Source organism: Chironomus tepperi, unplaced genomic scaffold (genome assembly GCF_022539635.2).
Source record: "Chironomus tepperi strain 1889 unplaced genomic scaffold, CSIRO-AGI_Ctep_v1 contig_364, whole genome shotgun sequence".
NCBI lineage: Eukaryota > Metazoa > Arthropoda > Insecta > Diptera > Chironomidae > Chironomus > Chironomus tepperi.
The window spans coordinates 2,356,831-2,372,333 of record NW_027226486.1 but is presented as its reverse complement, the minus strand read 5'-3'; the positions used below and the strand labels follow the sequence as shown (position 1 = coordinate 2,372,333).

At 32.0% G+C, this 15,503-nt stretch overlaps 5 protein-coding genes across 7 annotated transcripts in view; 2 read left to right on the top strand and 3 right to left on the bottom strand.

Annotated features, from left to right (window-relative positions):
- Positions 1-674, bottom strand: part of rdx (BTB/POZ and MATH domain-containing protein rdx) — a 79,046-nt gene extending 78,372 nt beyond the window's left edge. The window contains exon 1 of the mRNA XM_070646555.1: positions 443-674. The gene's annotated coding sequence lies outside the window, so the exon portion shown is untranslated. The remainder of the gene's footprint in view (positions 1-442) is intronic.
- Positions 1-15,503, top strand: part of LOC139095554 (uncharacterized) — a 132,974-nt gene that overhangs the window by 113,085 nt on the left and 4,386 nt on the right. The gene's annotated exons all lie outside the window — the stretch shown is intronic.
- On the bottom strand, positions 1,018-3,342 carry Orc2 (origin recognition complex subunit 2). The gene is made up of 3 exons (XM_070646661.1): positions 2,503-3,342; positions 1,547-2,386; positions 1,018-1,488 (listed from the first exon to the last, which is right to left on the bottom strand). The coding sequence occupies exons 1-3, from the start codon at positions 3,263-3,265 to the stop codon at positions 1,058-1,060; spliced, it is 2,034 nt and encodes a 677-aa protein (XP_070502762.1). The 5' UTR covers positions 3,266-3,342; the 3' UTR covers positions 1,018-1,057.
- Positions 3,473-6,596, bottom strand: Bdbt (Bride of doubletime). 2 transcript variants are annotated; one of them, XM_070646940.1, is made up of 3 exons: positions 6,443-6,596; positions 5,288-5,664; positions 3,473-5,230 (listed from the first exon to the last, which is right to left on the bottom strand). In XM_070646940.1, the coding sequence occupies exon 3, from the start codon at positions 4,427-4,429 to the stop codon at positions 3,524-3,526; it is 906 nt and encodes a 301-aa protein (XP_070503041.1). In that variant the 5' UTR covers positions 4,430-5,230; positions 5,288-5,664; positions 6,443-6,596; the 3' UTR covers positions 3,473-3,523. The 2 variants fall into 2 exon arrangements, with proteins under 2 accessions (XP_070503041.1, XP_070503042.1); XM_070646941.1 differs by having other exon boundaries at positions 5,418-5,664.
- LOC139095547 (probable Rho GTPase-activating protein CG5521) lies at positions 5,893-15,149 on the top strand. Of its 2 annotated transcripts, XM_070646930.1 has the most exons (9): positions 5,893-6,146; positions 6,587-6,697; positions 6,832-6,849; positions 7,321-9,266; positions 9,395-12,153; positions 12,268-12,762; positions 12,824-13,029; positions 13,191-13,386; positions 15,054-15,149. In XM_070646930.1, exons 1-8 carry the CDS (start codon positions 6,035-6,037, stop codon positions 13,352-13,354), a joined length of 5,811 nt encoding a protein of 1,936 aa, XP_070503031.1. In that variant the 5' UTR covers positions 5,893-6,034; the 3' UTR covers positions 13,355-13,386; positions 15,054-15,149. The 2 variants fall into 2 exon arrangements, with proteins under 2 accessions (XP_070503031.1, XP_070503032.1); XM_070646931.1 differs by lacking the exons at positions 6,832-6,849; positions 15,054-15,149 and having other exon boundaries at positions 13,191-14,079.

Here is a 15,503-nt window from a genome sequence, read left to right as displayed (position 1 = left end):
CGGCAAAAAAATATATATATATACATTTGTTCTCAAATTCTTGTTTAATGTGAGCAGTAACTCAATAAAAAAAAAATGCCTATAAAAATGGAAACTCAACATAACCACATGAATTAATTAATTTATGTAATATTGGTAATTTATAGTAATTAACAGCAGAACAGATTAGTGATAAAGTTCAAGGGCATTGATGATTGTGTCGAATGAATGTGTTAAGCTATTCCTATTAATTTAAATGGTCAATGAACTCGTCTGTGCGAGAAAAAAAAAATTATTTTAGTAGACAGAGCAAATAAACTTATTTAATTATTGCGGGATCTTTAATTGTCGTCTTTTTTGGATAATATATAATATAAATTTACGTCTTACGAGGCATTTGTTGTTGTTGGACTTGTGGAAAATTAGGAAATTTAGACATAAATTTTCCAATAAAATCACTCACCTTGAAATTTTCTTTATTCCTTCAATTTTCCTTCGATTTTCACTGTTCTGGATTATTTTTTACACTTTTTGATAACTTAAGATATTTAATAACTAAATCTTATCAATATTGATATCAATTATGTCCTCTAAATGTTCTATAATTAACTTTTTTATTTCTATTTTGAAAAACTTTTCACTAAAATTGCAAAATTATCGTCTTCAATGCGGATTTTTTGGATCTTTTTCAAAGTTAACTAAATCACTACAAATTTTTTAGTTCAAAGCAATTAAGTTTCTGTAATTAAAACACTGTAATCTAGTTAAATTAATTAATTTTTTAAATATATTTTAAATCCACTTTTCCGCATCATTCCGACAATTTTATTCGCGTCAAAATTTAAAAAGGCCTCGTGCTGTTCAGCTAGTGACTAAAACGCATTTTTTAGCGATTCTTGCGCAATTGTCTGAAATTGTTTAAAATTTAGCAACCAAACGTTTATTTTAAAATTGAATCTTTTCTTCCTGTAGACAGTCAGACAAAGTGCATTATTAACCTCATTTTCTCACAAAAATAAATTAAAAAATTCAAAAATATTAATGTCGTTGTATCAAACTTTTATTAACTTAAAATTATTCAATTTTGTTCATTCATGAATTTCTGAAGCAGCTGATTTTTAATAGGAATCGTAATGTACTCAGCACCGTCCACACCTCTCTTCATTCGTGCCAATTTGTGATCCAAAAATTCAGTCAATTGAGCTCTCAATGCAATATCCGATGAGACCAAAAAGGCTTCACGACATGCTGAGTATAAATCTTTAAATATCATGCCTTGATAATTCTGATTTGAAGTGTTTTTGATCTGATATTTTACAAGAAGCATGTAAATTCCTTTAGCATTACTTGTAAGTGACATAAAGACACTCTTCATTGACGACAATTCCAATGATCCAGTATTATTGATTAATAATGAGTTCTCATATGCTGTTTCATCCATATAAGGCAAAAATGAGGTGACATCGAACCATATGAAATTATAGTTACTCAATTTTGTGTTGTTCCACACTAAAAAATCATAATTTATAAGATTTATAGATAAAATGAAATGTATCAATTAACTTACACAACGGAGCATTGATATGGTCTATTGAGACAATCATGTGTATATTCTTAATGCTGGCCAGTCGACTAAGAACACTTTGAGCTTTATCATTTCTCAGCATCAGTCCATCGAGATTATGAATAATTAAATAAATACGAAGTGCAGGAATAAGCCTCATTTCCTCTTCAATCATATTAACAGTCTCATGATGATTTCCAGTGCTTGCTGATAAGTCAAGCAAATCATTAGCAATATTTTCTAAAATATCCTTAATTGTTAAACTTGGGAAAAAGCCATTAACAACGAGAACATGCTCCTTTGACAGCTTTTCTTGATGAAATGCATGAAGTAAATTTCTTTTTGATCCTAATCCGTGCAATAGAACCGTGAATCCTTGATCAAACAGAATCATCCACTTATTAAAATAAGCTTTGTATTCTTCATTCATTTCCTTTACAGCCTGTGCATGTTCCTTACTTATTTCCATTTCAGACAATAATTTAATTAGTTTATCATGAGGTAGACGAGGATTCTTTAATTTATCCAATGTGTGATCAGATGTTTTAGATTTAGCAGTTTGTGTCGAGAAGAAATCATCAGATTGCAACACATATTGATAATCTGATGTTTTATTTCGTGTGCTTGCTCTTGTTGCTCTCCCTGAGACTGTTGATGTTGCTACTGATGGAGTTTTTAATACTCTTGCGGCTACTGATTGAGCTTTTTTAGGTGGAGCCTCTTCTTCCTTTTCAGATTCTGATTCATCTGACGATGCTGATGATGATGATGGCTCAAAGTCACTCTCGTCAGGTGAAAAATCGCCTTCATCTTCAGACTCTTGATATTTGACTTTGTAGAGCTCTAAAATAAATAAAAAAATTAGCGGTCAATTTATATTCAAATTGTATAACCGATTGAATCGGTTATTCTTAAAAACGGTTCCAGTTACTGGATCTTATAAAGCATAAGGTGCTTACTCTTTTTAATCTCGTCCCTGACATGTCTCGGTGTCTTCGTACATTTCCCAGCTGATGGCCGTGATGTTGGAGTCTTCTGGATATCAGCAATCCGTGAATTTTTTGGTGTACGAGGCGTAGTTTTATTTGGATCATGATGTCGAGGTGTTTTTGGAGTCAAATTAGCTAAATTACTCATAGCATCCTTCTTTTTAGGTGTTTTAAATGAATACAGCTTCTCTCCTTCCACATCTTGTTCCTCATCAAACAGTGTCGTTGGTTTTGTGACCACATTTTCTTTATCATCACTTTCATCGCTGCTTGAATCATCCACATCTATAACTTCTATTGATTCCTCCTGTTTAGCAACATCAGACTTTCGACTTCTTGAAGTCATTGACGTATCAAAGTCTTCAAACTTCTTATTCGGTGTTTTAGTTCTCAACGATTTTCGTTTTGTTGAATCCAATTGATTTATTGTCGGTGAATTTTCATCAACAATACTTTCTAATGATTTTGCAGATGGGGTTCTATTGTTCCTTAATTTTTTCGGTGAGAAATTCTCAGGATCTTCAACAGTGGCTTTTCTTGAACGTCTACTTGGTGTTTTGGTTTCCTCATCTTTTTGGACATCTCTCTTTGGTGTTTTCGGCGTATTAATTAAGTTACCTTTTGTGTCTTTTTTTGAAGTTGATGGATGTGGCGAATTTTGTGGAGATTCAACATAATTAACTGATTGCCTTAAACGTGCACTCTTTCTTCTTGATTCTTGTGGTGTATCCATCTTAATATATGCAGCAAAAATGCTTAAAACTAATAAAATTAAATAAATTGAAATATTAGCAATAAATAACACAAAAATAAAACGTTACAACCCAAAGTTTCCGTGGAAGTTGAGTTTTTCCCGCCAATAATTCAAATTTCTAAAAACCGTTAATTTTTGGAAAGTTTCATTTTTTGAGAATTAAACTAAATTAATAAATCAGTAAGCTTTGTGTTTAATTAGGTAAATCTTTATTCAAATACTTTCATTCTTAATTTTTTAACCAAATAGCATTTTCTTAGCCATCTGCGAATCTTTATCCTTTCCTTCCTTGCGATGCTGCTGAATTGTATTCATTAAATGCATTAATTCCTTATTTCCTTTATAATCAACACGTGAAATAGTTTTCAACGCTTCATCGTAATTGTTAGTCTGTAAATAGGCCGTAGCAAGTCGATAAATTGCCTTCTCTGATGGCTTTTCCTGCTTCTTCGTGTATTCCATAATTGGAATAATCTCATCATATCTATTTTGTTTAATTAAGCATGCAGCAACATTGGAGTAAATATTTTGAAGCAATTCTTCGAAGTCCTTCTTCTTTAAATTACAGTCCTTAAGAACATCCTCAATATCATCAAATGCATTAAAGGATAGAAGACATTTTGCAGCAAGATTAAAATAATTATGTGCGAATAATGGATAGTCTTTAAACATTTTAACACCGTTGTCTTTATAGTGCTTAGCCAGTTCATACATTGTGCTTGCTTTCTGTTCAAAATAATATCCACCAAACTCGATTCTCTTCAATCTCATTGTGAATCCAATTGTTCCTGATGATTTTGTTTCGATGAAGCACTTGCTTGTCTCATTTGTAAGCATATTCTTTAAGAACTCCTCAACATAGCAGTCAATTGGTGTAACTGCATCTCCAATATTAATCCATAATTCATTTCCAATATTCTCTTCCAAAATATAATTTGTCTTGTACTTGCTCCTGTCAAGATTCTGAATTTCCAAAATATCCACAAGACATTTTGACAATTCAGATGCTCTAACTATTGTCAAATATCGAAAATTTATCACTTCCTTCCTAAGTCCCTTCTCTTTATCTTCCCATACTTTGTCAATTAAGTGCTTGTTGACATCAAACGATTTTTTTCGCACAATTTCCTGCTGAGTGTCCATAGTATATCGGCTAATAGATAGTTACTTCCAAGCTTATTATAATTAAATGATTCTTCGATATCCTCGATGTAAAACGGAGGTCTTTTGTCTGATAAGATCGCAAACAAGATTCCTTGAATAGCTTCCGACGGTGACTTTAAGATTACTTGATGAATTAAATTATCTGAGAATTTTCCTGGATCTACGCAGGATACAGTAAGATTTGGTGATGAAATGAGATTTGATAATTTCCAAGCGAATAATACTAAGCACAATTTGCTGTAGTCGTAGGCTTGCTTCCTTAATTCTGGTGTGTCTTTATATAATTGATGAAATTCTTTTTTTGGGACTCGATCAACAAGTTTGTGGCAGCCTGATGAGATGAAAATCACTCGACCATTCCTGGATCTCTTAATTAATTGAGATAATTTAAGAATAGCCAAGAAATGTGACAGATAATTGACTTGAAATGTTATATCCACTTGATCTTCAGTTAATTCAGGCGGTTGATTGTAGATTTCAGCACTTCCAATAAAAATGTCAATTGGTTTGCCTTCCTTGATTAATTTATCACAAAACTCGTTAATACTATGTAGACGAGTAAAGTCAATTAAATGAACTGAGACGTTTGACTCAAAAAATGAGTTTTGTAAAATCTCTTCAGAAATTTCCGGACTAGATGACGCAATTACTAGTTCGGCTTGTCTACTGGATAATTCCTTCACTAATTCCAGTCCAATTGTCGATGACGGACCAAAAAATAATACTCGGCGATTCTTTAAACTCCTTGAGTTATTGTACTTTCTGCCGATCCAGTACCAACTAAAAATAGATTAATTAATAAAAAAGATAATAAAGAAGAAGATTTAGGGAATTTACCGAAATGCAAAATATGTTGAAAAAATTGCCAAAGTAAAAGATAATTTCTTTATCATATTTCCATGAGTAATGTATTGTTCTGTAGTTTGTTAGTCGAATGTTGTTAATTATGTATCAATTCGTCACTTACTTTTCGTGTAAATCGTCGATTTAATGTAGATAAATTAATAATTTATAATCTGATGATTCTTTTGTTTACAGCGCAAAATATCACGTGTAACCTGCTCAAAATTCACAACTGCCTCTATTATTTCAAAAAAGTTGCATAAATCTCAGTTGACCGTGATTAGAGCGTATTTGCATTGTTTTGGTTTGTGATTTAGGTACTTAATGATGGTATATGGCAGTAAATCATCTTCGTATCACTTAATGTGCCTCTGAAATTGAGAATTTGTGATAATTGTAAAATTTTAAACCGGTCAAAATTTAAAAAATTCAAAAAACCGGTAAAAGTTCAAAAATAACCGATTAAAATTCAAAATTTAAATGACAGTTGATAAATAATAGTCCAGTCACATGGCCATAGATTAACGGTCTTAAATCCAGTCAGCACAGACAATATGCCGACTAAAATAAGCACTGATTATCCAACGAATATGCTCAAAAGAAACGAAAAGAAAACAGTAAAAGCAGTAAAAAGTTAAAAAATGTAAATTAATTAAAAAATATGAATAGAAGGATAAAGTTATAGAAATAAAAATGTGAAATATAATTAGTGTAGTGCTTACAAATTAAAAATCAGAAGAAATGTTTACGAAAAAGCCTCAAACATCAGAAATCATTAAAAAGTCAACACAGAAAGTCCAGGATCAGAAAAAAGAAGTATTTTCACGTTTAAAGCACATTAAGACGATAATTGGTGAGTTAATTGGGTACCAAGAATGTTTATTAAGTGATATATATCAGAATAATTGAGGAAATTGGGAGATTTTAAAAGAATCTGGAATTTTGCATAATTTTTAGTCTCATGCAAAAATGACGTCACCAAAAATCTTTTACTCAATATTGTTCCCGTGATCATCGTCATGTGTATGCATTGGGACATTATCGATCACGACTGAAAGTTCAACTGGAGATGACATAAATTTATATATTTAATAACAATTCGGCGATAATCACATCATTTGGAAAGACGTCTAATTGTAAATTACTCACACTATAAAGCATTTAACAGTTACTAATTTCCCAACTAAAGCTCTGCTCTCTACATTTTCTTTCTGTGCATATTTACACATGAATTTTTTTGATTGTAGCTTCTTCAATTATTCTCTATTTTATATATATATTTTTTTAAAACAGATCATGTGGATAGCGATGAAGCAAAATCATTTTTTGAGGCCAATTACAGTCATATCTTTTACATATTACACGAGACCTTTGTGCAAGCCGAAACTAATTTAAAGCAACGAGGTAAGAACTAACTAAGATTAGGTGCAGTTTAATAAATACAATATAATAATTCAATAACTAACGTTCAATTCTTTTCTCTACTGTTTATATATTTTTTTTATTGTACAAATACAAAAAATTGCATGTGTTAAAAGAATTATCATTCCACCTTGGTAAGTCTTTTTGGACTTGAGTTGAAATAAACAAAAAGTGTGTTGGTTTCGTTTGCCTTTTTTGGTGACTAATCAAGTCAATAGGCTGCGTTTATTTATTTTTTACGTATGATAAATAGATTGGTATTGCTTATTCTCGCTTTATATTTTTTTATCTCATGTTGACACACGTTATGATTTTCGTTTTATTTCCAATCTCATGCATTTTAAACCTTTCTTTAAGTTTTAACGATTTTCTAAAATTCAAACCCTTTAAGTTCAAATTTTGATCCCCAAAAAATTCAAAGTTCATTTTTTGATCTCCAAAAATTTCAAATTTTTCGAAAAATTCAAAAAATATCAAAGTTCAATTTTTGAACTTCAAAATTTTCTATTATTATTATTCCCTTCAAAATTAATCGCTTGTATTAAGTAGCAATGCAGAACATTCGAAACAAAAATAATATCCATAAAATGTTTGTGTATTTTTAGTTCACAAGGCACATCGAGAGGAATTAGATGGTTCAATATGGTTACTCGGAAAAGTAATTCACTTACTGCCGGAACTAATTGCGAAACGATGGCAATGTCACTCAACAAGTCGAATTTTAATGAAATTACTTCACCATGGAAACAGCACAAAATTAAGGAAGGAAGGCGTTCGATATTTTCTAATGTGGTATCAAGCTTTAGGAATATCTGAACATGGTGCGCCTGAGGAAGCACATGCGATGTTTAATGAGCTAGTTCCAGGTTTGACAATTCCACAGAAAAATAAACAAGGACCACAGACTGTGTCACCAACTAGTGAAGTTCCAATCAAAGAAACATTACATGACTTGTCAAATCATCCAAATTTCCGAAGTATTGAGACTGGACAGTCAGTATTTCATGATCAACCAACAAAAGCACCAGACATAACACCATTAATTCTTCCAGCATCAAATGAACGAACTGTAACACCAGATCCAAAAGATGGACTTGAAATTGTACTTGAAGCAATGGTTCAATCAACTGGATGTCTAAAATGGAGTGACAATAACATCCAACGACATTTTAAAGGCTTTCATTTCCTACTTGAACGATTTCGTGAAGTTTATTTGCCTGTTTTCTGTCCAAATTTTGACAATTCAGCATCAATTTATGAACCAAAAATGGATTTACCTTACATGAGGACAATATCCAAGCGTGAAGAGCTAATGAGTCCATGTGTCGTAGTATTAATCAATTGGATCTCAAAGCACACAAATGATCGTCATGTGCTGAATAAAATGGAACATCATCACATTATTTTTGACGATATTCCAGATCAAGCAAGTTTAGTGTCAAATTTGAGACATATTGGATATACACAAGCACAAATTGTTAAGGATGTCTTGTACTCAAATCGAGATACAGTTAATTTTGTTAATGAAGTTTATCGTCAGGCATTCTTGCTTAGTTTCTCATCCAGAGCCAGCATTGATGCAATGAAAATATCAATTAGTACTTATCGTGAATGGATGAGTTCCAATACGCCACCTCCATTTCTATTAGAAAATGAATCAGACAGTGCAAATTCATCACTAGAATCAAGCTCAAGTCGAAGTCAACGATTAAGAACAGACTCATATATCGGTGCAATATCTAAAGATAATTTATCAATACGTGCTGGAATGCAGAACGTCCTACAAGTTTTCGTCACTAATGCCGTTAATGTATTCATGGTTTCGACATCACATTTAAATACATATTTACCATCTAAATCCAAAGAGGAAGCAACAACACCATTAGATGAACAAACAGAGATTTGTAAGCGGGTCTTAAACATTTATCGGACAATGGTGATGAAGACAAAAATGGAAGGAAAGACCTGGGAACAGCTGTTAATGGTTTTACTACAAATTACATCAGTTATACTAGCTCAAGCACCTCCAAATGCTAAACGAAATAATCTCGGCGGACGACTAGCACAGCCAATATTTCAGACATTAATTGTGACCTGGATTCGTGCACATACAAATGTTAATGTCCATTCATCAATGTGGGATAAATTCCTCAAAGTATTATCGTCATTAACTCATCGAGAGGAGCTTATTGTTGAATGGGACAAGACAATGCAGACATTAACGCGCGTACTTGCTCGTCAAGTGTACAATTTAAATCTTCAAGATTTGCCACTTGATCGACTTGCTGAACAAAAAGGTAAACGACGTCGTGTTGGAGTGACATCAACAAATGTATGGCAAAATTCACAAGCAAGTACCGAGAATCAGCAGACGACACCAACAACAAATTCAATGATTAGTAAACGTGATGAAAATCAGGAGCCACGAACAACACAGCCAATTTTGAGGCACATTGCAGGTACACCATTGCTAAATAGAAGCTATAGTGAAGGAAGTCTGGCAACGACATATCGAAAGTCGAGAGCTCGTCGTCGGATGAAGGTTAATCAGGTATGAACCTTACAATAGCAATTGTAGAGTTTTGAATTTTGAAACATTTGTATGGTTTTAAATTTCAAAATTAACTCGACCGTTATTTTTCAAATAATTTTCAACCGTTATTTCTCATACAATTACAGGTTCAAGAACTTCCAGTCAGTATTGAACAGACTTTATCAAAAATGAACAATCTATCACAACAGATGAGCGTTAGCATGGAAACATTAAATATGTCAAAAATATCAAATTGTGGTGATCAAGGCACACTGAGACGAGCATTATCATTAGATTCAATAAGACAAAAAGGCGATGACAATGAAAGTTATCGAGAATCTCGGTCGCCATCTCCAACAGCATCATCGGGATTAGATGGAAATTCAATTAAAGATTCACCACATGCAATAGACGCAATAGCAAGTGGCGGTGATTCAAGCTCTCTTGAGACACATGATGAGAATTTAGATAGAAAATCAATATTGGCGGGAGGAACGTGTAAAGGCTGGCTACCAGATGTAGCATGTATTATGTGGAGACGAATGTTAGGTGCTCTTGGTGATGTTAATAAGATTTTAAATCCAAAATTACATGCTGAAGTTTTTCGTTATTTGGTTAATATTACGGAAAGTTTAATTAAAATCAAATTAAATCAAGGAATATCGAGTGATAATCAAAGTACACCAAATCCGCCATCATTAGTTCCTCCAGTTGCAATTGTTTTACCATGGTGCTATGGAGCTTTAACTCTAGATTCACAATATCAATTAGGTAAAGTTTATGCAATGCAATTAATTTGTATGATAGCAAGGAATTCATGCTTGACTGGCGATCAATTGCCATTATTTTATCATGCATTACATAAATCATTAACTGGTGAGAATCGACAAATGGCAGCAACAGCTTTAAAATATTTAGGAGGTTCGAGGTTTTTAAGTCTTTTGATGCCAGGTCATTCACTGCTTTATTTAGATTTAACTCATGCCTGTACAATGGTTTTGACTTCATTGGATGTTAAAGGTCCGCGTGCTGAAGCAATAAGCTTACTTGGATCATTACTTTGTTTTCCAAAAACATCACTTCCAGGGCCTGTATTACAACCATCAGAGCCTCATATTGACTTAATGGAATGTCCAGATTTACAGGAACATGTCCTTAACATTGTTCTACGATGTGCACGACGAGAACCAACAGCAAAAGCTCGTTCCATTGCTATAACATCTCTCGGCAAGTGGATCATCCAGAATTTGACTAATCCAGGACTAGAAAATAATAACAATAATGCAGGAAAGAAGGTCAGCATAACATCAAAAGCAACAAAAACAAATCCACGATTATTTGAAGCATTTCAAGTGATCTTACAAGCATTACAGTTTAAGCATCGAGTTATTTCAAGAATAGCATGTGAAACATTAAGATTATGCTCAGAAAAAGGCATGGAATTGGCAAGAATTGGAAAGCTCTCAGGATTAATAATTGAAGCTCTTTGTTATTCTTTAGAAATTCAAAACATTCCAAATCCAAAAGAATGTGATAAAAACGTATTAACGTCAATGTTATTGTGCCTTGGTGAATTGTGTATGGCATTTCCAGTACATATATTAATGGAGCAAGCAAGCGACGAGCAAGAGCCTTTATTGGCTATGATATTTAGAGTTTTACATCGAATTTCAACGGATAAGCATACAAGTGACAAGATGATGTATAAAATTGATGATGATTTCGATATGACAATAACAATTGATGACGTCAGAGAACAATGTAATACAGAAGCAAATTATCAAACTCAGGAGACAATCCAGCAATGTAAAAATTCTATACAATTATGTGCAAAAACTGTTGCAATGCATTTAGTGACGAATATATCACATTTTCCGCTTGGTATCGGTGCTACACGACTTAGTTCCTTAGTTGATGAACATGATGATATGATTAACGGATCTAGAGAGATACAGCGTGAGAGTAGCATTGAAATGTATGCATCACAGGTTATTACAGCACCAAACATGCAAGTTTTAATGCTCAGTTCTGAACTTGTTGCATCATTTATTGAACTTCCAACATTAAAATTGGCTTCAGCAAATGGACTGATTACAGCAAATAAGCAAGTTAGGATGATTATGAGAGATTTGAATGGAAAAGCATGTTGGGATGCATCCTTGATATTCTGTGAACCAAGAATCTATACAGAAGAAAGTGATGAAGTAGACTTTGATGCCTCAAGATCAAAAATCTACAGCACTAGGAACAATATTGGCATTTCATTAGATCCAATGATATCTACAGTCGGACTTTTACAGCCAAGACATACTTTGAGGCATAGACCAGCTCATCAACTTCCAATTTTCAAGGATATTGCTCCAGACTTGGATCAACTTGATGATTTACTTCAATTCATTGGCCATTCTAGCCCAGAATGTCTTGAAGCATCCAATCAATCATTAAATGTCGCTGGACCGTCGCCACTTGGTGCTAATCTTGAAGCTCAAACAATTGCAATATTATTAAATCAACGAGCAATGGAATCAGACTATGTATCGAGAAAAAATCAATCAATCGACTTGTCAAGCACAACAAGTGATTTTTATAACAGCAGTAGTCTTGATTTTGCATCAATTGGCGATGACATCACTATTAGATCAACAAATACAAGTGCAAGAAGTGAAAATCGTTATGAATCAACAAGAACAAAGAATGAGCCTCAAATATTCCATTTTGGACGTCTTTTATTCAATCAATTTGGACTGTCGGGATGGGAACGAAGGAAGCGAACATATCTGCTTAATAGAACTGATAAGTTACTGAGAGAATTGAGGAATTTAGATGCACAAAAATGTAGAGAAACACATAAAATGGCAGTTATTTACGTAGCAAGTGGACAGGAGGATAAGAACAGCATTCTCAGGTAAGCTTGACTTATTTTATAACGGCTACCAAATATTTAAATTTAAAGTTCAAAATTTGAACTTTGCTGAAATTTAAAAATTATTTCTAACGGATTTTTCACTAATTCCCACAGAAACTCGTCCGGTAGCAGCACATATGAAATGTTTGTATCAGCATTAGGATGGGAGATTGAACTTGAGACACATCATGGATTTTTGGGTGGCTTACCAAGACAAGGATGTGGTCAAACAGCTCCTTATTATGCAACTCCATTCTTAGAAGTTATTTTCCATGTTTCAACACGCATTCCTTCCGATACACATGAAGCAATTTTAAATAAAACAAGGCATTTAGGAAATGATGAAGTACATATTGTGTGGAGTGAACATAATAGGGATTATCGACGTGATATTTTGCCAACAGAGTTTTGTGACGTCTTAATTGTGATTTATCCACTAAAAAGTGGCTTGTTTAGAGTGTCAGTTAATAGAAAGCCTGATGTACCTTGGTTTGGACCGATATGTGATGAAATGGTTGTTAGTGGAACGAATTTAGCTAGTTTAGTGCGGTCATCAGCAATTAATGCGAGTCGTGCAAAAAGATATGCTATGCCTTTCTATCAGCAATTGTGAGTATATCAATGAAGCTTTTTTATGGCTTGTTTGTTAATAAATAATTAATCTATATAGCTACGAGGAACGAAATCGATCACTTGAAACTGTTGCTTCCCGTCACAAAGAAAGTAAAACGTTTGAGGAATTCATGACAAAGATATACAGTCCAGTAATGAGCAGTCACAGCAGCGTATCAATACAATCAGGAACAATTACAGCAGCAGCATTGATAGATCATCATCACACGCAACACAGTAGAAATTCCGTTAAAAATAGTTCTAGTAATGCAAGCTCCCGAAAATAACTTGATTCGGTTCTTAACTTTTTTTCTTCCTATTTTCTTCTTTTCTTCTTCTTTCTGTCATCCCTCTATCCCTTATCTTACTCATTCGTGGATATTCTTGCAAATTATAATATCAATGTAATTAATAATATTGTAAAGATTGGCTACATCACCATATTACGCAACGACAACAATCAGACTTGTCTGAATCACCAAGCATGTTGCGTAAATTGCCTTTTTGTCATAATCTACCAAAAAAATCATCATCATCCACAACGATTCCACTATCTCCAACAACGTTGACTGGCCGAAGAATTAAATAATCAGAGATGTTTGAGATTCTTATATAAAAAAAGTATTCTTGTTGAGCATTTTTATACACAGTTTTATGTTTATTTTTTATAATATTTATTGAGCTTTTTTGCAAGTTTTTGCTTGGAACCAAAATGCATTTTTTCACACCTAAATTGCTTTTTTTTTTGGCTGCATATTTTCTTATGATTTTTTATTGATGAAAAAATAATATTTATTAATTTAATTAATCAGGAAGTAATTTATAGCATCTATATTAGTTTGTGCTTTGTGAATGAATTGAATTTTTAAGAATCTTTTAAGTTTTAACGGTTTTTTGAAATTTGATTTTTTAACGTCATTTTGAAATTTAAATGATGACAATTTTTAAAATTAAAATTACCGGCGATTGAAAATTTGAATTCGAACGACTTTCAAGAATTTGAACTTTAAAAACCGATAAAAATTTAAATTTTGAACATCCGTTAAAATTCAAATTATGATAAATCGTTAAAAATTCTTACAAACTTAATTGACCACAAAGCTAGCAACTCACGCGTTACATAATTTGATTTGTTAATGCAACAATTTAAGCATAAACTATATATTAATTTCATGTTAATATTATTAACGTACTTTATTAAAGATCAACGAAAAATGTTGGAAATTAAAAGAAAATGATCAATTAGAAATGAAAGCATAATTAACAATTTGTTATTAAACATTATTAATTTATAAATTATAATATTTTATTCATCGTTTTTTTTAATTGCATTAATTAACTGCTTTAAATTAATATATGTTTGTCAAACAATAATAATGCATATTACTTATAATCAAAACAAATTTATAGTATTTTGATAATCATTGCACTTAAAACTTCACGTCCACATATAGTTTTATAAAAAAAAATTATAATTAATTTTAGCAGAACTTTATGATTAAATTTGTTCTCTTATTGTTTGTTTCTCCTTATTTAAAATACTTCAGTATTAAGATAAATTAACTTATTTAAAAAATTTAAAAACATTATTTGCTCTTTAATGTTTTATTTCAATTTGTTAATTTGAAAAATAATAAAAAAAAAAATATTCTTAAATAATTCATTGGCATTTTGAGAGTTTGGTCTTTATTATGCTGCATGCTAAGTTTGCTCTTATTTATAATTTTCATTTTTCACATTATTATCAAATTATTTATTCGATTTTATGACTTAAATTTAAATATTAGGCTTTTTTGAATTTGAAATTGAGCTCCACGCTGATTTAAGTTCAGAATTTGAACTCAACAGAGCTTTAAGTTCAAATACTGAACTCAACAATGCTTTAAGTTCAAAACATTCAAAATTTGAACTCAAAACGGTTGAAGTTCAAAAATTTCAAAATTTTGAAAGCCGTTATTTTTCAAACAAGACTTTTCCATCCATAAACAAGCTTTCTAATCACCGGAAAGCTTTCCATTTAATTTCCCGTCTCATTTGTTGATAAAAATCGAATTTTCATTTGTATTATTGACACAAAGCACACAAAACGAGTGATGATAAATGAGTTTTGCTTGCCATTCTTATGCTTGACTTATTAAGGATCAGTTTTCTTTACTTTTCCGTTTTTATTCTTCCTTTATTAAAGCTATGCAAGCACATTGCTTTTGTTTTCAGTTTCGAGAGTGGGAGTGTGCTATTAAATACATATTTTTGTTCATTCTGATATTTCATTAATTTTCATTTTTCAGATAGAAGATACAAGCCTGTTCTTCCGACGTTAAAAGTATATATTGAATGAGAAACGCCAATAAACATTCTTTACTTTAGTTTCGATTGCAAAGAAATGTGTGTCTATCATTATATTCACTTTTTTCAGGCATGAGGGTGGGGTCGGGTCATAATTATCTTTTATTGGGAAGTCTTCGGTTTGAATAATTGGGAATTTTATGAAATTTGTTTTCAATTTGAACTGTTTTGAGAAGAAATTACAGTTAAAGTTCAAATTCAAACCAGTTAAGTTCAAAATTTGATCTCATTTTGAACTCAATTGATTCAAAATAGCTTTTATTCAAACCTAGGACCCCCAAATTTATTTCAGAAATTGAATCATGAAATTTTAAGTGCTATATATCTATAGATAATCGCTTTCATTGCGTTTTCGATTATTCCACAATGCATTGTAAACATTTTGAGCGAAA